General features: G+C 43.3%; 2 protein-coding genes across 2 annotated transcripts in view; one reads left to right on the top strand and one right to left on the bottom strand.

Moving 5' to 3' along the window:
- The window catches only part of LOC113630304 (cytochrome P450 3A29-like), a 78,041-nt gene extending 54,121 nt beyond the window's left edge, over positions 1 to 23,920 (bottom strand). Inside the window, exons 1-3 of the mRNA XM_027125503.1 lie at positions 23,381 to 23,920; positions 22,100 to 22,164; positions 8,918 to 9,041 (exon numbers count right to left, since the gene is read on the bottom strand). The gene's annotated coding sequence lies outside the window, so the exon portion shown is untranslated. The remainder of the gene's footprint in view (positions 1 to 8,917; positions 9,042 to 22,099; positions 22,165 to 23,380) is intronic.
- Positions 1,005 to 25,252, top strand: LOC113630303 (olfactory receptor 1361-like). The gene is given in 4 exon segments (XM_027125502.1): positions 1,005 to 1,168; positions 2,479 to 2,555; positions 23,858 to 24,474; positions 24,476 to 25,252. Coding segments are annotated over 4 exon segments (1,197 nt in total). The 3' UTR covers positions 24,815 to 25,252.
- The last annotated feature ends 944 nt before the right edge of the window (positions 25,253 to 26,196 follow it).

Below are 26,196 nucleotides of genomic sequence, written 5' to 3'. Positions count from 1 at the left end.
GGGTTTAACACAAGCATTTACTTCTGAAGCTGCCTGAAGCCCCCATAAAATGCACTAAAGAGCTTTCTTTTTTTAATAATTTTTAAAATATTTATTTATTTTTATTGGGTTGCACCAGGTCTTAGTTGCAGCTCGCAGGCTCCTTAGTTGTGGTTCGCTGGCTCCTTAGTTGTGGCACACAAACTCTTAGTTGCAGCATGCATGTGGGATCTAGTTCCCTGACCAGTGATCGAACCCAGGCCCCCTCCATTGGGAGCACGGAGTCTTCACCACTGGGCCACCAGGGAAGTCCCTAAAGAGCTTTCTTAAAAGGCATAAATCCACAGGGACAAAGACAACCAGATAGGAGACCACAGCCACCAACTGTTTGAACCTACAAGTAGATGTAGCCAAGCGTCATCAAGAGCTCTTCGTGCAAGACACCTTCCCAAGTTCTCCCCTTAGTCCTCAGAATAACAGTACATAGAAGGTTCTCTCATTATCACCCCCTTTTTACAGGCACAGGGGAGTTAGGTCACTTGGACGAGGTCACATAGCCACAGAGCCAAGCTTTAAACCCAGGTGGTCTGGCCCCAGAGTCTATGCCCATGACCACTGTGTATCTGCCATGAAAGCACTCACTTGGCAGAGCAGAGGAAACTGAAGCTGATCCCACAGCACTCGGGAGACAGGAGTAAACAGAACCATGCCGCTGGAGGCCAGAAAGACTCAGGAACTGCATGCACCAGGTACCTCTGTAACTGGAAGTGTTAAGTGAGGGTGAAAACAGAGGACTGTTTAAAGTCTATGTAATAAAGTATTAGACTTCCCTCTTGTACTTGGTTGAATAATGTTCCCCCAAAATTCATGTCCACCAGCAATTTCAGAATATGACCCTATTTGGAAATAGGACTTTCAGATGTAATTAGGTAAGTAAGATGAGGTTATACTGGAGTAGAGTGGGCCCTAATTCAATGATTGAACAGACACACAGACACACACAGAGAGAAGGAAGCAATATGAAGATGGAGGCAGAGACTGAAGTGATGCTGCCACGAGCCAAGGACACCAAGGATTTCCAGCAATCACCAGAAGCTAGGAAGAGGCATCGAGCAGATCCTCCCTCAGAGCCTCCAGGAAGAACCAACCCTGCTGACACCCTGACCCCGAGCTTCTGGCCTGCAGAACGGTGAGACAATACATTTCTATTGTTTTAAGCCACCCAGGTTGTGTTACTTTATTATGGCCACCTCCCCTAGCCTGTAGAAGACTGGGGGATATTCTCTGCACATGTTGAACTGGACGTACTCTGGACTTGGAGACACCTGGCAGAGAGGATGTCAGGATGCATTACTGAAAGCAGAAGGAGTCATGAGATTTCCACCACCCTTCATCTCCTGGGCAGAAGACTAGGGAATTCCTTCTTGGGAAGCAGAACAGCCCAAAGGATCTACAGACCCTGATATTCAGGGATTCTCCAGCCAGACAGCTCTACACCGAAGCCCACCATTGACAACTCCCACACATCCTCAAACACAAGCAGACAGGCAAGGACTAGCCAGCATTAAAGGGAAAGATCCAAACGAACAGAAAAAGGAGCTCAGAGGAACAGAAGCAGTGTGGGAGGAGGAAGGGAGCTTTGGAAAACAGTCACAGTGGCCTGAGTCCTGTGCTGATGTGAAATCAGAACAGAGAGCAAAAAGGCGCTCATAGAAATAAAAATAACACAAGACGTAGCATCCCATTGAAAGGTATGAAAGTGAAGTTAAATGATTCAGTCCAAAAGAAAAATAGAGACAAAGATGGAAAGTGGGAGAGAAAAAAATAAGAAAAATAAAGAACCGTTGCAGGAGTTTCATCATCTGACCAACAGGGGTTTCAGAACAGATAATTTTTAAAACTTAAAGAAATAATTCAAGAAAACTTCCCAGAACCAAAGGGCAAGAGTCTCCATACTGAAAGGTCATTGAAGTGCAATGACCAATCCAACATGGTAGCCCCTAGTCACATATGGTTAATTAAACTTAAATATAAATTACTTAAAATTAGATAAAACCAGACAAGCAGTTCCTTGGTCACATCAGCCAGATTTCAAGTGCTCAGTAGCCTCAAGCAGCTGGAGGCCACAGTATTGAACAACACAGGTAGAGAGCGTTTTTATCAGCGCAGAAAGGTGGATGGACAGCTCTGGCCTAGAACAATGGATGAGAGCGGATCCACCAGGACACAGAGTCATGACATTTCAGAAGACCAGGGACAAAAAGAAAATCCCAAAAGCTTCCAAAAGGGAGTGGGGACAAGAAACAGGTCACACACAAAGGAAGAGAAATCAGAAGGGCATTAAACTTCTCAACAGCAATACCAGAAGCAAGACTCTGCGTCTTCAAATTCAGACAGAAAATTCTGCCCCACCTAGAATTCTACGCCCAAACAAGCATGAATGCAAAACAGAACGTTATTCAGACACGCAAGTTCTTAAAAAAAAAAATTTACTCCTAGGCATCATTCCTCAGAATGTGACGAGATGATGCCCTCTACCAAAACAAGGGACAACACCAAGAAAGAGACAGATCCAGGTAACTCAGTGCAGCAGAGAGGCAAGGGGAATGCCCAGCATGACGGCCATGTAGAAGCAGGAGCAAGCAGCCTAGGCCTAAGCAAGGAGAGAGCCTGGGGAGGGCTTGAACGTCCTGAGAGGGGAGTTACACTTCTGGCGGAAAACAGGTGATAGACTGGGACACAGAAAACTCATCATTACTAGAGGAATTATTGGTTCCAAGGAAAATGAAAAGATGTCAAGAACAGAAACAGAAGCATAGATGTGTGCATGGCTTCAGTGTGAATAATGAGAACTTAGGTCATAATGAGGCAAACAGCAAATAAGAATTCCATTCCTTTCCCTGTTTTGGGAAGGCGGGAAGTGGGTGTGAGGCAAGAAGGATACCGGAAACCTGAACTCTCATCTCCCAGAGTAAGCAAGAAACAGTAGGATAAGCATGTCATTTAATGACATGGCAACAAACGCCAGAAGAAACTTCTAAGTGGGGTGAAAATGGACACTGGAGGGAAAAACCAGAGTGGGGATCAGGTAGAGCAAGGCAGCTCTAATTTTGTTGTAAACTGGGTAGGACTGTTCCGCTTTTTAAAGCATGTATGTCTATGAATTTGGTTTTTCGCAATAAATTTTAAAAGCGCCAGCTCAGCGGTCACTTCCTCCCAAACCCCTTTGGGACGAAGTGCTCTGTCTCTTGCTCCCAAAGCCCCAGGACCAACCTCTCACCATATTGAATTGGTCTGTTCATGGGTCTGACATTTCCCCACCAAACTGGAAGCATTTCATGCCTGACCCAGAGAGGTACACAGGAAATCTCTGTAAATCCAAACAGAAGCCCGGACAAGAACCCCCTGCTGACCTCCCAGGCATGTTTGAAGTTCAGATGAAACTCCTGATAGCGGGTGCTTGAAAATCCCTAAATGGCATAAGGATGAGCGGTGCCCCTGGGCGTCCACAGGGTGTTTCACAAACAACCAGGAGATGTTTTCGCAAAGGGCCTGCAATGTGCTTAGCAGCGGGCTGGGCCCTAAAAGGACACCCATGGGGCCAACATTAGCCTCAAAGCCCCCGTGCCCTTTGGGTGGTTCATCCCAGCAGGGGGACTGATGAGGTTGTTTGGAACGAGCACAGCTTAATGATTAAGGTCACAGGTCTGGTTCTATCTGGTCTAAGAGTCACCCCTGCTGACCTGGGCCCTTCTCACTGGCCCAGGTCCCAACCCCCCACTCCACCCAGCCTTGATGACAGTGCACATGCACTGCTGCAGGTTCCTTTCACCCTCCTGTGACAGCTATGTGCAGGCCCACGGGCTCTCTCCTGAGATCCTGTATAGGCTGAATTGTGTCCCCTCCAAATTCATAGGTTGAGGTCCTAACCCCCAGTACCTCAGAATGTGACCGTGGTTGGAGATGGGGCCTTTAAAAAGGCAATTAAGGCTTAAACAGGTCATATGGGTGAGTACTACCCAATACGACTAGTGTCTCTTTTTTTTTTAATTAATTTTTATTGGAGTATAGTTGCTTTTACAATGTTGTGTTAGTTTCCACTGTAAAGTGAATCAGCTACACGTATAGATATATCCCCTCTTTTTTTGCCTTCCTTTCCATTTAGGTCACCACAGAGCACTGATCAGAGTTCACAGTAGGCTCTCACCAGTTATCTATTTTAGATACAGTTTCAAGAGTGTATATATGTCAATTCCCATCTCACAATTGACTGGTATCTTTATAAGATGAGGAAATTATGACAGACAAGCACAAAGGGGAGACCATGTGAAGACACAAGGAGAAGACTGAAGGAACCAACCCTACTGACACCTTGATCTTGGACTTCCAGCCTCCAGAACTGTGAAAGAACACATTTCAGTTGTTTAAGCTGCCCAGTCTGTTACACATTGTTACGGCAGCCCTGGGAAACTAATACAGTCCCTTCTCCTTCCCTCATGGAGGACTTCTGGGACCCTGTCACCACACTTGGAGCAGAGGTTCCTGGGGGCAAGCAGGGCAGGGAGACCCGTGGGCTCTCTGCAGACTAGGCTCTGCGTGCAGGGCCACACTCCAGACGTCTCGGTGCAGCCGGGGCTCATCCTGCCCAGCAGCCTCCTCCCCCACCGAGACATCTAAGTGAGGAACCTCAGTGTCCCACCTCCCCTGCAGCCTGGAGGACCCTCCCTCCAGGCTGGAAGCCACAGAACAGAACTCAAGTGAACCCCACCCCGACCATGGAGGCCTGCAAGGCCCACTTTCTTATTCCCAAAAGTCCTAACCCCTCCCTACACACCAGACATCATCTTGGAGGATTTGGGAAATGATGAGTCAGTTGCCAAGACTAAACTCAAGGAGCTCAGGTTACCCAACTGAGACTGAGAAGCCACTGACTAAGCACTTTAAGGCATGAAGTGGGCAATCTAGTTCCCCTGTCTGGCCTCTCGTTCTGCTTTTCTGGGCTTTAACCTCTCCTAATGGAGCCCCAAAGAGTCAGACCTGGGTCCCCAAAGCACAGCAGGTACGTATGGCACAGGCCGGAAGGGAAGCCACTGTGAGTGGCGACAGGCTGCTCAGGCCAGGACCCTGGGTTCCTCTCTCACTCACCCCTACCTCCAGTCCATCCTCAAGGCCTGTCTATTCCTCCCACAATATGCATTTCTGCTGTGTCTGCTCTGAACCACCTCCACTTCCTGAATCTTTCACCTGAATACCTGGGCAGATCCCAGCCAGCCCCCCACTTCCACTCTGCCCCCTCCTGGCCAGTCTCCCCACTGCCCCTGCAGGGGAAGCAACCTGTGTTGCTCTCCTGCTAAAGACCCACCGGTGGGTTCCAGATGCACTTATTAAAAGTCAGCCTCCTGCCACGGGCCCCTGAGGCCCCTGCCTACCCCTCCAGCCTCATCTCCTTTTACTACCTGCCTCACTCGTGGCCCTCCAGACACATGGTCTTCTGTTATTGTCAGACAAAGCCAAGACCTTTCCTGCCTCAGGGCCTTTGCACTTGCTGTTTCCACCACCTGGAATGCTCCTCCCCTAATTCTTCATGTCTCAGCTTAAAATACTGCCTCCTCAGAGAGGCCTCCCCTGACCCTCTGGACTAATTGCATCCCCCGTTACTTGCCATCTCAGCACCATGTTCATTTCCGTCTTGGCGCTTAGGTGATATGTAATTGCTGTATTTGTCTCCTCATTGTCTCTCTCCCCACTGGGATGTGAGCCCCTCGAGGGCAGGGACCCCGTCTGTCTAGTTTGCCCTCACATCTTCAACACTGAAAAAGTACCTGGCACACAATAAGAGTTCAACAAACACTGATTGAAGAAACTAAAACTCTGGAATGCTATGGAACATATGCAAGGTATGTCCACATGGCTCCAGTCTCCTTTGACAGAACCGATGGCTTCTGACAGTGACTGACGCCTGGCATGGCCAGGGCCCCTGCGAGGGCGTTTCCTCTCTTTACTCTGAATGAGTGAGCCGCCAGCTGTCCCCAAGGTCTCATGTCTCTGCAGGAAATGGAACTGGTTTTCTGCTGATTCAGCACCCGTCATTCCCTTAGGAGGGAAGCTTAACAGACTAGTCACTGGCAAAGGGGATGACGGCAACATGCGGCTTTGACCAGTGATCCATCCCCTATTGACCTTGCCACGCAAATGAAATTTCTGTTGTTTTAAGCCACCCAGCTTATGGTACTTTGCTAGGGCAGCCCTAAGGCATTAATACAAGTGTCATTCAAACCTGCCTCTAATAAGATTGGCTTCCACTGGGCATCTTATGAACTTCCTGCTGGAGTGAAGTCATCAAGCGTCACAGTTCTGAAGGGAGAGACATGCTTGTCATCTCAGGAAGTGCCAAATCATTATCAAAGAGCCCCGAATAACAGGAGAAATCACAGGTGAGGTCAGCATCCTGATTAACAAGTCATATTAGCAAAACCAGGGAAGAGGAAGGAAGGCAGGGGAAGAGGAAACCCTGGGAGAGCCTGAGGGTGTGGGACTTTCGAGAAGAGTCATTCATTCAACAAGGATTTCTCAGCACCTGCTCTTGCCTAATAGCCTTCAGAACTTTCAGGTAGAAAAATCATGGGAAAAAGTCTTTCTTTACAAGAACTCAAAATCTAGTTTAAAAAATATGAATACTTTAACTTGATTAATGGTCGTTTAAAGCTAGAAGAGATATTAGAAATTAGCCTATGGTGGTCCAGATTCCTTCATTCAGCAAAAAGCATTTATTATTCATGACTATTCTTTGGCATCCTCTGTTCCTGGCATTTGAGATACAACATGATCAACAAAATCTCCACCCTCAAAGAATTTATATTCTAGAGGAGAAGGTAGACGATACACAAACAAGAAAACAGATGGCAAAGAGCAATGATGACACAAACCAAGGCAAAATGGTAAGAAGTGATGAGGGTAGTTCAGGATGGTCGGTTGGCAAAAGCCTCTAAGGAAGTCGTGTTTGTGCTGGGTCTTGAATGACAAGAAAGAGCTATGAAAGTGTGCAGTAAAGGATTAACTCAGCAGACCTGAGTTGTCCAAACCCTGCACATTCCAAAGAAGGGTCTGATCCTGTCCAGCTCCAGGGAGATAACCTTTAAATAAGTAAATGAGATTTAGGCCAAGAACAACCAAGGGGTCTGCCCAAGGTCACACATTGATGTGGAGGAAGAACTGAACCCAGAGCTTAGGTCTGCTGACCCTGACGCAGGGGGTTTTCCCTGAAACAGTAGAAATGGTAGAAATGGGACAGGCTTAGGAGTCACACAGACATAGTTCCAAACACTGGTTCTACCCTCATTAGCTATGTGACCCTGGGGAATCTTTTAACCTCTCTGAACCTCAGCATCCTCATCTCTAAAAAGGATTCGATGTATATTCCATGGCTTGTGTGAAAAGTGTATAAGAAAATGGAGGTAAAACCCCAGGTACGGGCTTCCCTGTGGTGGCGCAGTGGTTGAGAGTCCGCCTGCCGATGCAGGGGACACGGGTTCGTGCCCTGGTCCGGGAAGATCCCACATGCCGCGGAGCGGCTAGGCCCATGAGCCATGGCCGCTGAGCCTGTGCATCCGGAGCCTGTGCTCTGCGACAGGAGAGGCCACAACAGTGAGAGGCCCGGTTACCGCAAAAAAAAAAAACAAAAAAAAAACCCAGGTACATAATAGGGCTCTTAGTTTTAATTTCCCCCAAACAGATAAATACTTGGATATAAATAGTTAATTTAGAGGGTGATCCCAAGAAGTATTTTGAGAGGATAAAGAATTGACTCAAGGAAGGTAGGAATGCAAATACAGTGTAGTCATACCTTGGAGATATTGCAGGTTCGGTGCCTGACCACTGCTGTGAAGTGAATATCGCAGTAAAGCAAGTCACACAAATTTTTTGTTTTCCCAGTGCATATAAGTTATGTTTACAATCTGTTGTAGTCTACTAAGTGTGCAATAGATTATGTCTTTAAAACAAAAAACAACAACGTACATACCTTACTTTCAAAATACTTTACTGCTGAAAATTGCTAAACACCATCTGAGCCTTCTGCAGGTCATAATCTTTTGCCGGTGGAGGGTTTGAAATGTTTTGAGAATTACCAAAACATGACAGAGACACGAAGTTGAGCACATGCTGTTGGAAAAAAATGGTGCTCATAGACTTGCTCCATGAAGGGAAGTAAGTTTGCTTTTATTTCTCCACCATCAAGCACCATGCCTGGCAAGAGAGCTTAGGAAAACATGCTTATCTAACTGAATGACAGTGAGGGCCTTTTGAGGCCCAGCCTTTCCCTCCTGCCCTGCCAACTGCTGACGCTGGCCCTACCTCCTGTTCCAGAGCCTTCTACAAGCCACTCTCAAGTGCCTACAGCTCTCCCCATGGAGCCCGGCACAGCCCTGGAAGGCAAAGTCTCTGCAGGGAGACAACACACAGAATTGCTGGGTTGGAACAAAGGACATGTCTAAGAGATGAAAGATGGAGCAGAAAGGAACAGGGCAGCAGCTTAAGTGAGCACTGCAAGATCAGCCAAAGGGTCAAGTCTGACCCTCTGGATCAGCTCTTTTCAAGCAAGGACCACCCCTAAAGGTGGGAAACAGATGTCAGAAGATGATGATGCCAAGTGGACAAGGCCCAGGCCTCCCATCAGCTTCACCTAGAACAGCTTTGTAAACTGAGGCTAAGCATTCCTTCTAAGAATGTAGTCAAGGGCCACAGAGGGTCTCTGAGGCACAGAGTGACCTATGGAAGGGAGCAATGGAGAAGGCAGGGAGTGGAAAGCAGGAACCAGCTGGATCTGACCAGACATGAGATTACAGAAGAAATGAAGGAATAACCAGAACAGTGTTGTTGGGAGGACGTCATCGTGAGAGTCCAGACCCCAAGGTCCCACTCCAATCTGTCGTTCACTCACTTGATGGACAAGACCCTTGCACTCTCAGCTCCCTATCTGTCACGTATGGAGGTTGTACAGCATGTTCTCAGTGCCAGGTACTAGGAGTCCATGAGCTAAGTTCAAAACTTCCAAGGTTACAGACCTAGAAGACAGAGATATAAGGCAAGGGTGGTGACTGAGATCATTAACCAGGTGGAATATGTTGCAACACTAATCAAGTCACAGCAGTGCCAACACTTACCTGATGTTTTCCTGCAGCACTACTTTGCTGGCATAATCCTTGTTGAATATTAAACAACGACCTCAATGTGGCACATGAACTTTATGAAGTTCAGATTATAATCAGACTAGTTTACGAAAGTTGAGAATATGCATTCAGCTCACCCCAGGAACACACTATTATGGGATAACTCCGGTGCTCACCCCAGGGACACACTATTATGGGACAACTCTGGTGCCAGCCACTAAAAGTCAAGATTTCTTTGACAGTTTCAATTCTCTAAGAATATGTACATTGAAAGGCAACCTAAAAGTTTGTTACCTGCATGCCCAGAAATTATATTCACCCCCGAAAAAGTACTTATGTATATTGCCTGAAATATTATAGGCTCATATCCATTAAATTATTAATTAAATTATTAACTTATTTAATTAATAAGTCAATGCTTATGAAGTTACTTTAGAAGTAACAGAAGCCAGAAATTTTCAAATACCTCTCAAGAAGGAAGCCCTTAGTCTCTGATAGGCTGGTAGAAATGGAGTCACCTTTTTTTTTTCTACACAGTAACTCAAAACCATACAAAAATATATAGATCTACAGTAAAGGTAAATATATGGACAAATATAAATACCTGTGTTATTGTAACTTTGATTTCTAACTCCACTTTTTGTTCTACTATAGAATTTAGAAGACAAATGCATAAAAAATAATTATACCTCTATATTAATGGGTATACAACATATAAAGATATAATTTATGACATCAATAACATAAAGTGGGAAGGTGCAGAGCTGTAAAGAGGTAGAGTTTTATGTAAGTGAATTTGAAAATAGGTTGTTATGGGACTTCCCTGGTGGCACAGTGGTTAAGAATCCACCTGCCCTCAATATCAAAAAAACAAACAACCCAATGCAAAATGGGCAGAAGACCTAAATAGACATCTCTCCAAAGAAGATATACAGATTGCCAACAAACACCTGAAAGGATGTTCAACATCACTAATAATTAGAGAAATGCAAGTCAAAACTACAATGAGGTATCACCTCACACCAGTCAGAATGGCCATCATCAGAAAATCTACAAAAATAAATGCTGGAGAGGGTGTGGAGAAAAGGGAACACTCTTGCACTGTTAGTGTGAATGTAAATTGATACAACCAGTATGGAGAACAGTATGGAGGTTCCTTAAAAAACTAAAAATAGAACTACCATATGACTCAGTAATCCCACTACTGGGCATATACACTGAGAAAACCATAATTCAAAAAGAGTCATGTACCATAATGTTCATTGCGGCACTATTTACAATAACCAGGACATGGAATCAACCTAAGTGTCCATCGACAGATGAATGGATAAAGAAGATGTGGCACATATATACAACGGAGTATTACTCAGCCATAAAAAGAAATGAAATTGAGTTATTTGTAGTAAGGCGGATAGACCTAGAGTCTGTCATACAGAGTGAAGTAAATCAACCTAGGGGCAGGACAGGAATAAAGACGCATATGTAGAGAATGGACTTGAGGACACGGGGAGGGGGAAGGGTAAGCTGGGATGAAGTGAGAGAGTGGCATTGACATATGTACACTACCAAATGTAAAACAGATAGCTAGTGGGAAGCAGCTGCATAGAACAGGGAGATCAGCTCGGTGCTTTGTGACCACCTAGAGGGGTGGGATAGGGAGGGTGGGAGGGAGACGCAAGAGGGAGGGGATATGGGGATATATGTATACATATAGCTGATTCATTTTGTTATACAGCAGAAACTAACACAACATTGTAAAGCAATTATACTCCAATAAAGATGTTAAAAAAAAATAAAGAATCCACCTGCAAATGCAGGGGACACGGGTTCAGGAAGATCCCACATGCCATGGAGCAACTAAGCCCATGCACCACAACTACTGAGCCTGCACTCTACAGCCCGTGAGCCACACCACTGAGCCCACATACCGCAACTACCGAAGGCCACGTGCCTAGGGTCTGTGCTCTGCAACAAGAGAAGCCACCACAATGAGAAACCCACGCACTGTAACAAAGAGTAGCCCCTGCTCGCCACAACTAGAGAAAGCACGTGCGCAGCAACGAAGACCCAACAAAGCCAAAAATAAAATAAATAAATAAATATTTTAAAAACAGGTTGTTATAATTTTAGGATGTTTTATGTAACCCCCATGGTAACCACAAAGAAAATATCTATAGAATACACACAATAGGAATAAGAAGGAAATCAAAACATGTCACTACAAAAAAAATCAACCAAACACAAAGGAAGGCAGTAAGGGAGGAAATGAGGGTCCAAAAAAGCTATAAGACATACAGAAGACAAATATCAGAATGGTAATAGCAAGTCCTTCTCTATTAGTAATTACTTTAAATATAAATATAAATGGATTAAACTACCCAATCAAAAGACAGAGATTGTCAGAATGGGTAAAACAAACAGAATCCAATGATACTGTGTCTATAAGAGATTTGTTTTAGATCTAATGACATACATGGGTTGAAAGTGAAAGGTTAGAAAAAGATATTCAGTGTAAATTATAACCAAAAGAGAGTAGGGATGGCTATTCTAATATCAGACAAAGTAGACTCTAATTCAAAAACTGCAGGCTCCCACAGATATCTCAGTGGAGGGTCACGTAGTGTTCATCAGCATGGATCCCAATGACCTGCTTTGCAGAGGACACAGGTAGCCTTTGCGACTACAGACTACTTGAAGAGGGAGACACCACTCCACACCCCTCCCAAGAAGGAGTTGCTGTTGCACCACTTCAGGATGAGGGCTGTCAGCCCTCCTTAACCTTGTGAATGTCCCAGGCCCCAGAGCCATGGCTGCTCTGCCTGCACCCACACTTCAGACCCTGACTCCATTACCACTCTGCATGCACAGAGTAGCTGAATGGATTAAAAAATAAGACCCCTCCCATGAGCTATGGCTGCTGGGCCTGCACGTCCGGAGCCTGTGCTCCGTGACAGGAGGGGCCCCGGCAGTGAGAGTCCCGTGTACCGCAAAATAAATAAATAAATAAATAAGACCCAATTCTGTGCTGCTGATATGAGACTCACTTTAGCTTTAACGACACCCATAGGCTGAAAGTAAAGGAATAGAAAAAATATATTCCATGCAAATGGAAACCAAAAAAGAGCAAAGGAGTTATACTTGCAACAGACAAAATAGACTTTAAGTCAAAAACTGTAATAAGAGACAAAAAAGGTCATTATATAATGATAAAGGGGTCATTTACTCAAGAAGATCTAACAAGTGTAAATATACATGCACCCAACCTTGGATTACCTATATATATTAAACAAATATTAACATATCTGAAAGCATATATTGATATATCCCACTTTCAACAATGGGTAGGTCATCCAAACAGAAAATCAATATGGAAGTATTGAACTTGAATTACATTTTAGACCAAATAGACCTAGCAGACATATACAGAACATTCCGTCCAACAGCAGTAGAACAGACATTCTTCTCAAGTGCACACAAAACATTCTCCAGAATAGATCATGTGTTAGGCCACAAAAAAAGTATTAACCAATATAAGAAGACTGAAGTTATATCAAGCAACTTTTGTGACCACAATGGCATGTAACTAGAAATCAATAACAGGAGGAAACTTGGAAAATTCACTAATATGTGGAAATTAAATGAAACATTCCTGAGAGTAGCATTGACATATATACACCACCGAATGTAAAATAGTTGGCTGGTGGGAAGCAGCAGCATAGCACAGGGAGATCCGCTTGGTGCTTTGCAATGACCTAGAGGGGTGGGATAGGGAGGGTGGGAGGGAGGCTCCAAAGGGAGGGGATATGGGGACATGTGTATGCATATGGATGATTCGCTTTGCTGTGCAACAGAAACTAACACAGTATTGTGAAGCAATTATATTCCAATAAAGATCTATTTTAAAAAATTGGAAGAAGTCAATGACACATTTCTGAACAATCAATGGGTCAAAGAAGAAATCATAGGGAAATCAAAAAATACCTTGAGACCAACGTAAATGGAAATACAACATACCAAAACTTAGGGGATGCAGCAAAAGCAATTCTAAGACAGAAGTTTATAGCAGTAAATGCTTACATTAAAAAGAAAAAAGAACAATCTCAAAAAAACAACCTAAATTTACACCTCAAGGAACTAGAAAAATAACAAGCTAAGCCCAAAGTTAGGAGAAGGAAGTAAAGAACAAAGACCGTAGCAGAAATAAATTAAATAGGGACTAAGAGGACAATAGAGAAAAATCAATAAAACTGATTTTTTGAAAAAATAAAATTGACAAATCTTTAGCAAGACTAAGAAAACGAAAGAAAATAAATAAATAAAATCAGAAATGAAAGAGGAGACATCACAACTGACACTGCAGAAATGCACAGGTTCATAAGAGACTACTATGAACAGCTGTACATCAAAAACTTGGCTAACCTAGAAGAAATGGATAAACTCCTGGAAACATACAACCTACCAAGACTGAATTATGAAGAAACTGAAAGTCTGAACAGACCTATTACTAGTAAAGAGATTGAATCAGTAATCAAAAATATCTCAGAAAAGAAAACTCCAGGACCAGATGGCTTCATGGTGAACTCCACCAAACATTTTTAAAACTTAATGCCAATCTTTCTCAAACTCTTCCAAAAAATCAAAGAGGAAGGAAGACTTCCAAACTCACTTTTATGATACCAGCATTACCCTGATACCAAAGCCATGCAAAGACACTACAAGAAAGAAAACTATAGACCAATACACCTAATGAATATTGATGCAAAAATTCTCAACAAAATACTAGCAAACAGAATTCAAAAGAACATTATAAGGCTCATACACCATGACCAAGTAGGATTTATTCCTGGAATGTAAGGATGGTTCAACACACAAAAGTCAATCAGTGTAATAAAACATATTAACAGAATTAAGGGGGAAAAAATCACTTAATCATCTCAATTGATACAGAAGAATTATTTTACAAAATTCAACATCCTTTCATGATAAAAACACTTAACAAATTAGAAATAGAAGGAAACTACCTCAACGTAATAAAGGCCATATATGAAAAGCTCACAGCTAACATCATACTTAATGGTCAAGAGTTAAATGCTTTACCTCTAAGAAACAAGACAAGGGCCTTCACCACTTCTGTTCAACATAATACTAGAAATCCAAGCCAGAACAATTAGTCAAGAAAAATAAATAAAAGGCATCCAAATCGGAAAGAAAGAAGTAAAATTATCTCTGTTCACAGATGAAAGGATCTTATATGTTGTAAACCCTAAAGATTCCACACACACAAAATGTTAAAACTAATAAACAAATTCGGCAAAGATGCAGGATATAAAATCAACATACGGGGACTCCCCTGGTGGCACAGTGGTTAAGAATCCTCCTGTCAATGCAGGGGACACAGGTCCGAGCCCTGGTCTGGGAAGATCCCACATGCCGCAGAGCAACTAAACCCACAACTACTGAACCTGCGCTCTAGAGCCTGTGAGCCACAACTACTGAGACTGCATGCCACAACTACTGAAGATCTCACACCTAGAGCCCATGCTCCACAACAAGAGAAGCCACTGCAATGAGAAGCCCTCACACCATAATGAAGAGTAGCCCCTGCTCGCTGAAACTAGAAAAAGCCCACACCCATGCAGAGCAACAAAGACCCAATACAGCCAAAAATAAATAAATAAATATATTTTTAAAATTACAAAATACAAAAATCAGTTGTGTTTCTATACATTAACAATGAAGAGTATGAAAAGGAAATCTTAAAAACAAGTCCATTTACAATAGCAGCCAAAAGAATAAAATACTTAGAATTAAATTTAACCAAGGAGGCAGAAGACCTGTACCCTGAAAGCTATAAAAATTTGCTGAAAGAAATTAAAGACACCAATAAATGGAAAGACACCCCATGGTCATGAATGGAAGAATTAATGTTGTTAAGATGTCAATACTACCCAAAGCAATCTACAGGTTTAATTTAATCTATCAAATTCCAAACAGCAGGGTTTTTTCCCTAGAAATAGAAAAACCCATCCTTAAATTCATATGGAATTTCAAGGGACCCTGAGTAGACAAAACAATTTTGAAGAACAAAGTTGGAGGTCTCACACTTCCAGATTTTGAAACTTACTACAAAGCTACAGTAATCAAAACAGTGTGGTACTGGTATAAAGACAGACATATAGACTAATGGAACAGAATAGAGAGCCCAGAGGTAAACCCTCATAAAAATGGCTAGGTGATTTTTGACAATAGTGCCAAGACCATTCAGTGGGGAAATAACAGTCTTTTCAACAAATGGTGCTGGGAAATGCAAATAGCCACATGCAAAAGAATGAAGTGGGACCCTTACCTTATACCACATACAAAAATGAACTAAAAATGGATAAAAGCCCTAAATGTAATATCTAAAACTATAAAACACTTAGAAGAAAACATAAGGGTAAAACTTCATAACATTGGATTTGGGAATAATTTCTTGGATATGACACCAAAAGCACAGAAAACAAAAGAAAAAATAGATAATCTTGATCATCAAAATTAAAAGTATCTGTGCATCAAAGGACACAATTAACAGAGTGAAAAAGCAACCTATGAAATGGGAGAAAATATTACATATCATATATCTTATAAGGGGTTAATATCCAGAATACATAAAGAACTCCTACTACTTAACAACAAAGAAAAAAATTTGATTTAAAAATTGGAAAAGGATTTGAATGGACATTTCTCCAAATATATACAAATGGCTAAGCCATTTGTTTATTCAAATATGAAAAAAATCTTCAACAGCACTAATCATTAAGGAAGTACAAATCAAAACCACAGTAAGGTACCACCTTGCACTCATTAGGATGGCTACTATTATATATATATATCTATTTTATATATATATATGTATACACACACACACAAGCATACCTCAGCGATATTACACAGCATGTTTGCTATCAGAGCACCAAAATAAAGCAAGTCACACAAATTTTTTGGTTTCCCAGTGTACATAAGAGTTATTTTACACTATACTATATTCTATTAAGTAAGCAATAGCATTGTTTATTCATATATATATATATATATACATATATATATATATATCACTTTGCTGTATACCTGAAACTAACACAACATTGTAAATCAACTATACTTCAACTTAAAAAAAATCACAATTTTTAATAAATGACCATCAACATGAACATTGGAGTTCTGATCTGATTGAATAAACAAGATGAGTTCCCTGGACTGAAGATTAAAAGAAACTATTAAGATATCCCCTGTAGACAAAAGTTACAAATTAAACCATTAAAGCAATAACTTTCCAGTAGAAAAACCCTAAGGAGATGATGTGGAGCCCAGGAGAACTGGGCCCAGCCAGACCCAAGGTAATCACTGCACATTTATTTTCAACACTGCCCATTGGGTACTGCTCCCTAGAGGCCACAAGTAGCTCTGCAAATAATCCAAGTGTGAGGCCCACACACCTCTCTGAGGCCCAAGAATCAGGGACTGGAGCCTCCTTGCTCACCCTGCATTCCAGGCACAGATGCACTCTTCACCCTGCTTTCCATGGGGCCAGAGGTTGTGTCTCTGGCTGTAGGCTGCTTCTGAGCTGTCTGCCCCTCCTTAGGAAGAGAAGCAAGTCAGGAGGAGGCCGATTCCTTGGGTGGGGAAGAAATCAGAAGATTTCTTGGCAGAAATCAGAAGAACTGGACAGGACAGTGCCAGTGTAGGGACGAGAGGAGACACTCCTCTCCCAATGCCCCCAAAACATATAAGCACAAAGGCCTCTCCTCCACTTCTCAAAGATAGGCAGGACCAGAGACCAGCCCGGGACCTTGGAAACCAGCTAGGACTCCAACCTCATCACTTTATAGAGAAGAAATCAGAGCACAAACTTCCTAATATCACACAGGATTCAATTCCTGGACAACCTCACTCAGCCCCTGCCCTCATTCCCGACTATGGAGGCCTATCCAGTAATTCCATCCACTTCTAATGCTTATCCCTGGTAGATACAATTGATAATGTTTGCTGACATTAAGACCGGCTCAGAAGCAGAGCAAGTGACTGCCCACCATGGCCTATTTCACATCACGTTGAATGTAAGCAACTTGGCAAGGAAAGAACTAGTGGAAATTAAACCTCAAACTGTTCCCATTACCCTCCAAATTAACATCTTATTTTTGTTGGCGGATGTACATTCTGAAATAGATGTCATCTGTATGTACATGCTATCTTATGTTCTGCTTTCAAAGTCTGTATCATAGACAAATAGCCACATATTGACACATTCTTTTGTTTTGTTTGTTTTGTGGTACGCGGGCCTCTCACTGCTGCGGCCTCTCCCGTTGCGGAGCACAGGCTCCGGACGCGCAGGCTCAGCGGCCATGGCCCACGGGCCCAGCCACTCCGCGGCACGCGGGATCCTCCTGGACCGGGGCACGAACCCGTGTCCCCTGCATTGGCAGGGGAGCGGACTCTCAACCACTGCGCCACCAGGGAAGCCCAGCATTCTTTTGTTTTTAATATCTGTATAGTATTCCACTGCATTGATAAATCATAGCTGCAAAGCTATTCTCTTACTATTTTGAGCATTTGGTTGTTCCAATTTTTTTTAATTTAGGAAGGAATAATGTTTCAACAAATATCTGAACAAATTACCTTATTTTTCCATAGGATTCGTTTCCTGCTGTACAGTCCCTAATGTAAAATTCCTACATTTATTACATTTACTTAACTTGCAAACCTCTGTAAGTTAGATCATAGTACCTATCTGTTGAGTCTGGGGTAGAATTTAAAAGCTAATATTTAAGCACTTAGTACAGTGCCTTCTGTAGAGTATATATTTATTATTAATTTATTACTACTAATAAAATATCTATATACTTACTTGGAAAGCATGATCACCTAAATATACCTAAACCTTTCAATTAAAATCTATTTATATCATATATATACCTTTATCCATTACAACTTTCTTTGAACAAATATTTCATTTTTAAGTTGAATTAAAATCCAAATAATCTATTTTATCATTAGTGGGATTTTTCAGTGCTTTTTTTGTGGTTTTATTATTGATATATCAGTAACCAATTTACTGATTTTTGTGTGACATTATAGCCTACAACTTTACTCAACTAACTTTATTTTTAGCAATGACTTCATTTCTATTAAGACTTTAGTTATAAGAGATATTGTGTAAAAAAGTTATGTTTTTATCTCTTTAAGATAACCATCACCAGCATTTCTAGTGAAATATTATATAAGGAATAATAACAGAGAACATCCATTTCTTGTTCTTTTGTGGGAAAAGGTTTAAGTCTTCAGTAAACAAGATGTTGAATCTTGTTTTTAAATACACAGCTTATTATATTAAGACAAAACTCTCCTAATGTTTTCAGAGTTTTAATCTATAAGGCAAATGATACATTTATCTGGATGCTTTATCCAGGTCTAATTACATTATTTTTATATTTTGTTCATGGTGAATGAGGTTACTGGATTTCCTTGAGTTTAACAGTTAATTCTTTTAATGTGTTATTTTCTTTGCAGATATTTTACTTGGGGCATTTATATCTATATCTATGATCAAAATTGATCTAAAATATTCCTTTCATTGTCTTGAGTTTAAAATATTTGCCTCTAAAAGTGAATTGAATAATAATTGTAATAGTAATAGCCTGGTTAACTGCTTACTATGTGCAATGCACTGTCCTATACAAGTTATGGGAATTTTCTCATTTAATCCTCACAACAGCCCCTTTAAGCAAATATTATTACTCTATCCATTTTACAGATTATTAATATGCTATAATTTTCTATATTTTAAATTTTTTTATTACTGAATGAATTATTGGTTCTTAGAAGATTTTGAAGACATTGGAATCAGATGCCCCTTTAGAAACTATTTAATAACTTTATGTTTCTTTCTCTATTATCATTATATTTATGTTCTCTAATTCATTTTTGCATCTTTGGGGATATTTCATACATTTGTAAGTAGCCATCTATTTTTCATTTGATAAGATGTAATAGCCCACAACTGAAAAGAATATTCAACTTAAATATAAATCTTTTGTATTAAGTATGTTTTCCAAATCCTGACTTCATTTTAATTCTCATTATTAAAATTGATATTGTTTATCAATTGTTTTTCAAATAATCAATTATCAGATTTCTGCTTTAATTATTTTTCTTCTATGTGGTTTGCTTCCATTTTTTGTTTTATCATCTATATTTTGCTAGCACCTTTAATTTGTTGTTTCCCCCTCTAAATTATTTAAACAGAGTTAATTATGGCTCAATGATTGGAGAAAATTAAACATGAGAACCTCGAAGTCAAAGACAAGCATTTTTCTCCACCTCTTGGGCTTTCATAAAATAGGTCCAGTGTTCAGGCTGACACAAACCCCAGAGCTGCAGTGGTCACCAGAGAGAGATGCAACTGCCGATGACGCAAGAAAACAAAGTCAACCCAGGTGCTGGCTGCCCAAGGATCAGGAACAGAAATGAAACCTGAACAAACAGGTGTCCAAGTCCAGGCATGTATGGGTTAGTGCAGTGTTGCCCACAGTGTGAAGCCCGTACCTACAGGGGTCTGAAAGTTGGCATTAGGTGGTTTACAGAGATGGAAACAAATAGCACCAAACAGCCTGGTGAGAAAGTGATTCCCTTTTGAGTTCTTTCTACTTCTCCTCCAACCCTTCTGATCACCTCTCAGAAAAACACTCAGGTTGGTGCTATTTCCCTAACTCCACTCTACAACTTTGCATTCTCCTTTTTTAACCAAGTAAACGTGGGTTTCAGACTCAGAACTCTCTGCAGGTAATGGTACTGGCTAAAATTCGATAAGTGATACTGCTTTCTTATGTTATAATGGTGTACAAACTTTCTTTTCTAATAAATGAATTTCAATTAACAAAATTAGTGAATTAAATAACTATTAAGGAAACAAAAATACAGGTGATAAGTAAATATGATTGACATTTGGAAGACACTAGGTTGATATCAGGTGAAGGAGGACTATCTTTAAGGTCTCACCCAATCTCAAAGGCATGAGGTCACAAAGGGGGACGTTAAGAACAGCTACCCATTCGTTCAACAACACTGATGTCTCCTATAGTCCAGACACGGTCCTAGAAACTGGGAATATGGTAATACATAAAAATAAAGTTCCTGCTCTCATTCTCATGAGCTTCTATTCTAGAGAAACACAGTGATGATAGATAGATAGATAGATAGATAATAGATGATTAGATAGATAATACAGATGATAAGAGAGAGAGATGGTGCTGAGAATAAAAACAAAGCAAAAATAAGAAAGAAGACAGATTCAGGGGTACTATTTTAGATAGCTGGTGGGGGAACCCTGAACAGAGGTGACATTTTAGCAGAAATCAAACTAAAGTAAATCACAATGGAACAGAATTCTCGGCAGTGGGATAACAAGTACAAAGACCCTAATGTAGGAACGTGCTTGATGTGTCCAGGTAGAGTGAGGAGGCCATCGTGGCTGGCCTGCCAAAAGTGAGGGACAATAAAGGAGGTGAGATCAGGGAGAGGGCAGAGGCCCAGGTCATGCGTAGCCCTGTGGGATTTGACAAGAACTCTAGGTTTCGTTCTGAGTGAGATGGGAAGCCACTGGAGGATTCTGAGCAGAGAAGTAACATGATCTGACTTACATTTCTTAACATTCAACCCTGGATGCTGTGTAGAAACAGACTGCTGAGGCTTTAGGGAGCCCGGTTAAGAGACGATTGTAGGGCTTCCCTGGTGGCACAGTGGTTAAGAACCCGCCTGCCAATGCAGGGGACACGGGTTCGAGCCCTGGTCAGGGAAGATCCCACATGCCGCGGAGCAACTAAGCCCGTGTGCCACAACTACTGAGCCTGCGCTCTAGAGCCCACAAGGCCATAACTACTGAGCCCGCGAGCCACAACTACTGAAGCCAGTGCATCTAGAGCCCATGCTCCACAACAAGAGAAGACACCGCAATGAGAAGCCCTCGCACCACAACGGAGAGTAGCCCCCGCTCGCTGCAACTAGAGGAAGCCCGTGCGCAGCAACGAAGACCCAATGCAGCCAAAGATAAAAATAAATAAAATATAAATAAAGTTTTAAAAAATAAAGAAATAAGTAATGAAATCACTTTACATATTTAAAAAAAGAAGAAGGGGAAAGTGACCAGCAGTGCTGGCTCCAGCTTGTTGGGTTTCTGTTGGGTTTCGGGAGATGGAGCCTGAGTAGACGAGCAATGGTGGCCTTAAGGAGGGAAGTTCCAGGAACTGGTGGGGAGGCCTGAAAAGGGGGCTACGTGAGAGAACAGGAAGGGGGAACTGGAGAATGAGTACTGACCACATTTTGAGGACTTTTGCGGAAAAGGGGAGTAGACGAATGAGCTGATGGCCGGAGGGGAATGTGAGGTCAAGGGTGGGTTTTTCAAACTGGGGGATGTCTGCATGCTGACAGGAATGGTCCAGATGCTATGGGGGTGGTGATCCTTTCTGTTTGAAGTTAGACGTTTTGAGCTTTGGTGTTCTTAAAATAGGAGCACTAGGAAAGACTATCTTCCTAACCAGTGGGACATAGTCACAAGGAAATTATCTTCTCCCATACCTCTGGGGAAGTGGGAGGATGGGAAGGAAAAGAGAGGATGGAGACACCCTGGTTCAAAAGGAACATTAGTCAAGAAAGGGACAGAGCTTTTGTCGCTGCACCACGCGTGTCAGTCGCGGCACCTATGCTGCAGCCACACGAACAAGCCCTCTCTCCCTAGTACAGGCGACCCTCTTCCACCATGTCCCTGCCCTATCCAACCTGCTCCCCTCCTCCTGCCCCTGTGCTGGTCACTGCAGGATTCCCTGATCCATTTACACTGATGCCCCAAGTTTAAGTTTACCCCGTAGTACTTCCTTGGTCTTTTTGAGAAAATCAAAGTACTGCTTTGAAATCAGACCAACCTGGAATCAAATCCTGATGTCTTCCGGGGAAATTATTCAAACCCTCTAGGTGTCAGTTTACTCATCTGTAAGATAAGAATAATAACACCTACCTTATATACGTTGTGAGGATTAAATACATGCACATACATGCACACGCCTAGTCCTGTATATGACACGCAGTAGGTGCTCAATGTCAGCTCCCTAGGCTAAGGAGTTACCTTTCCATTTGACTAGAAGCTTCTGGGGAACAAGAACCATTTCCTTCACTGTTTTCTCATCTCTCACATCACCCAGTTTTAGAGCTGTTTTAATCAGTACTGATCAAATGAGGATTTAACCCATATTAAATACATGTTTCCCTTCATTCTTACTTTTCACCAAACAGATTTCTCTTAGCCTCCTGCATTTATATCTTACGGTTGTCCTTTACCAAAGATTCTTGCCTTTGGGCCACCAAATACTCAAATTCTTTAAAAGAAAATCACATCAGTAAAACATTCATTCAAAACGAGCCATTTATTTTCCATACTAAGGCATAGCTCAACAGAGGCCAAGAGCTCAGCTGGGTCCTGCTGCAGAGCTGAAATCTCCATCCCTGCTGTACGCTGCCCAGTTGAGCTGGTATGCTCCTTTGCTCCAAGCAAAATGGCGGCACAGACAAAGCCTCCCAAGACCGTTCACCCCTTTCACTGCCTGCCCAGTTCCCAGGTGGGCCATACCGATTCCCATAGCTTTTCCAGACTGATTTCCCCCGTCAGCTGTTCCCCATCCCCAAGCAGCACAGTAACTCCAGCTGCTTCTTTCTCCCCCTCCCTCTTGATGATTTACATTCTATAGGACCCAAATCCCAACTAACTATGTCTTGTGAAGCACTGAAAAATCATTTCTATCTAGTGAAACTTCAGCTGAGCTCGCACTGAACTGTTACGAACTCCAACTTTGAGGGATCCCTATGCTGCCCTGCTGCCCACTCTGTTACTCTGGGCAACGTTACACTTTCAGTTTCTCTTTGTAATCTGCAGGGGCAACTCTTTCCCTCCAGAGGTGAGGCCCTTCCTGGGTCAGCCCCAGCAGAAGGGTTGGCTGAGCTGTCCCAGTCAGCAGGCTCTTCTGTCCAGGTTTGCTCTGGCCAACTCCATCCCACAGCATCATCACCAGGACCAAGGTGGCCCAGAGTCGGTGACGAGTGGCAGCCAGAGCACCTTGATCCCTGGGCTCCATGTGGGTGGAAGAACATGGGAGATAAAATACTGGTGGGGAAGGAGGTTTGTGCGGAAGGAGGATGTTTACGAATATTACCCTCAGGTTCCACGTATGTGCCACGGTGGTTCCAGAATTCTGTATAGCAAGGGCCTTCGGGTGGCAATCCTATTGGGAGTAGGAGGAAATTACATTCCTATAGCTCTTTACTTACAACATCACAACAAAGAATGAGAGTATGACAGAATTTTGGGGGGCTAAGACACCCTAAGTACCCCCCTTGTTGCCACCACTGGGTACCGGGCCGTATGTCACAAGGATTCTCCTTGGAGAGACGGCACATGGGGCTTTGTGGGGCTCAGGTGCAGTAGTATTTCGGTGGCAAAATCACTAAAATCCTGACTTTGGGATCTGTTGAGGCCACAAGACTCCCTGGTTGATAGGTAGAGAGATTTCTTTTGGGTTTCTACCAAATGAACACAGAGATGTGAGCTGAGGGATTATATGAGGGAAGGAGGGAGGCATGGGCGTCTCCATCTTCTCTAAAGTCTGCTCCTTGTCTGGCTCTCCTAGCAGGACCAGCCAACCATGGAGAGGTGAAACCACACACAAGCGCCTCTGAGTTCATCCTCCTAGGGCTCTCAAGCCAGCTCGAGAGGCAGGAGCTGATCTTCGGGCTCTTCCTTGTCATGTACCTGGTCGGGGCCGCAGGGAACTTGCTCATCATCCTGGCCATTGGCTCAGACTCCCACCTCCACACGCCCAAGGACTTCTTCCTCAGCGACCTCTCCCTGGTAGTTTTCTGCTTCATCTCCGCCACAGTCCCCAAGATGCTGGTGAACATCCAGACACAGACTCAGTCCATTTCCTATGGCTGCTGCCTAGCCCAGATCTACTTCTGCATTTTGCTTGTCAACATGGACAGCTTCCACCTGATGGCCATGGCTTATGACCTCTACACAGCGACCTGCCAGCCCTTGCACTACTCCACGGTGAGTATGCCAGTCTGTGCCCTGATGCTGGGGAGCTCCTGGCCCCTCGCCAACTTCCACTCCCTGCTACACACCCTCCTCATGGCCCGGCTGGAGTTCTGTGCCAGCAACGTCATCCCTTACTCCTTCTGTGACCTTGCTCCCCTGATCCAGCTCTCCTGCCCCAACACCCAACTCACCCAACTCATGATTCTGCTGGAAGGGGGACCTGGCGGTCCTCATCCCCTTCCTTGGCATTCTCGTCTCCTACATCCACATTGTGTCTGCTGTGCTACAGGTGCCATCTGCCCAGGGCAAACCAAAGGCCTTTTCCAACTGTGGCTCCCACCTTGCTGTGGTCATTCTCTTCTATGGGACCATCACAGGGGTCTACCTGAGTCCCTCATCCTCCCACGCAGCTGACAAGGATTCTCTGGCTTCAGTAATGTAGATGGTGGTCACCCCCATGCTGAATCCCTTTATCTACTGCCTGAGGAACAAGGACATGAAGGGAGCTCTAAGGAAACTGGTCAACCTGAAGGCTTTATCCCATGGGCTGTGACAGCAGAGCTCTCCTTCAGGGCCTCTGTGCTAGAGGAGGATGAACCCCAGGGACAGGCTCCACACAGAGAGGGTGGGAGGAGCACAGACCTCATTGTCCTGGGTTGTCACCATGGCCAGGGAAGCCTCTCATTGCTCCATAAGTAATCTGCAAGTCCCAAACTTCTTGGCCCCTGCACTGACTGCCCAGACTACCAAAGGGGAATAAACTCTCCCGTAAAGACAGGACCACATAAACAGGTATAAACTAGCTCTATCTGCAGACCTTCTGGAGGGGGTTCATGTGAAGGGTGAGCTCATAGGAATCTGTGACCTATGCTGACAGCCTGTGCCAAAGAGATGCCCTCTGAGTGCCCCCATGCACCCCACAGAGCCTCAGACCCTTAACCCTCAAGCATCCCAGTTTCCAAACTCCTCCAGTTCCTCCACCACCATCCCACACTCTGGGTTGAACCTAGCTTTGGAGACAGGCTTCACGGTCCTCCTCAAAGCTGTCCCACTCTCGGCCTTGGGCCCTGCCGGGTGGAGCTCCACAGCTCTACCTACTTGTATCAGGAATGCCTATAATGACTGTCGCAGCTGACCACCTACGCAGGCCCCATACTGTCCCACTTATGTGCTTTTCTTAGGAAAGAGAGGTCTGCTGGCCACACGGTAAAGAGAGAAGAGAGACTAGACTTAGAGCTGGTTCTCTGGGTGTGAAGCACATAAAAGGCATGGGTCACAATAATCCTTATGAAGGTGCTTCTCTACAGGAAGGACCTGGAGAAGGAGACAAAGGGGAAAGGCCTCATGTAACAAGTTTATGGCTGAAGAAGTTGTATGTGGCCTCCTGAGCAACAGGATGATATCCTAGGCTGCAAGGGGTATGGCAGAGCTGGGAGAGCATTACCCAGAAAGTCAGCACAACGGGCATCCAGTCCTGGCCCGTCCGATTACCAGCCATTTGACTCCAGTCCCTCTGAAATTGACCATTCTACCAAACACACCGTGCATTTTCGTCCCTCTCATGCTATTCCAGCCATCCCATTTTGCTCATTTCTATCAAAACTCTCGCTGTCCTTCAAGCTCGCATAAAATACCACGCCCTTCGTGAAGCCACCTCGAGTCTCCCCAGTCAAAAGGAAGTATTTTTTTCTCCTCTGAACTCCATATAATTTGAATTCTATTATAATTTGAATTCTATGATAGCCCCTTTCATGCTCTGCTTTGCATTCTTCCGCTTTGCAGAGTTCACCTCAACTCTACCCCAAACAGGATTGTTGGAGTCGAGTTTAAAGATTTTTTTAATTTTAATGTTTTGATTTAAATTGACAGCAGACATGGAAAAAGAACACTTATGGCCTTTCTCCCCATGATTTTGCCTTAACCAATACTTTTATA

The sequence above is a fragment of the Aethalodelphis obliquidens genome, unplaced genomic scaffold (genome assembly GCF_003676395.1).
Source record: "Aethalodelphis obliquidens isolate GAN/ISIS:26980383/991018 unplaced genomic scaffold, ASM367639v1 scaffold30, whole genome shotgun sequence".
NCBI classification, from domain to species: domain Eukaryota; kingdom Metazoa; phylum Chordata; class Mammalia; order Artiodactyla; family Delphinidae; genus Aethalodelphis; species Aethalodelphis obliquidens.
Note: the sequence above shows the minus strand (reverse complement) of the source record. Positions and strands in the feature narration are given on the sequence as shown.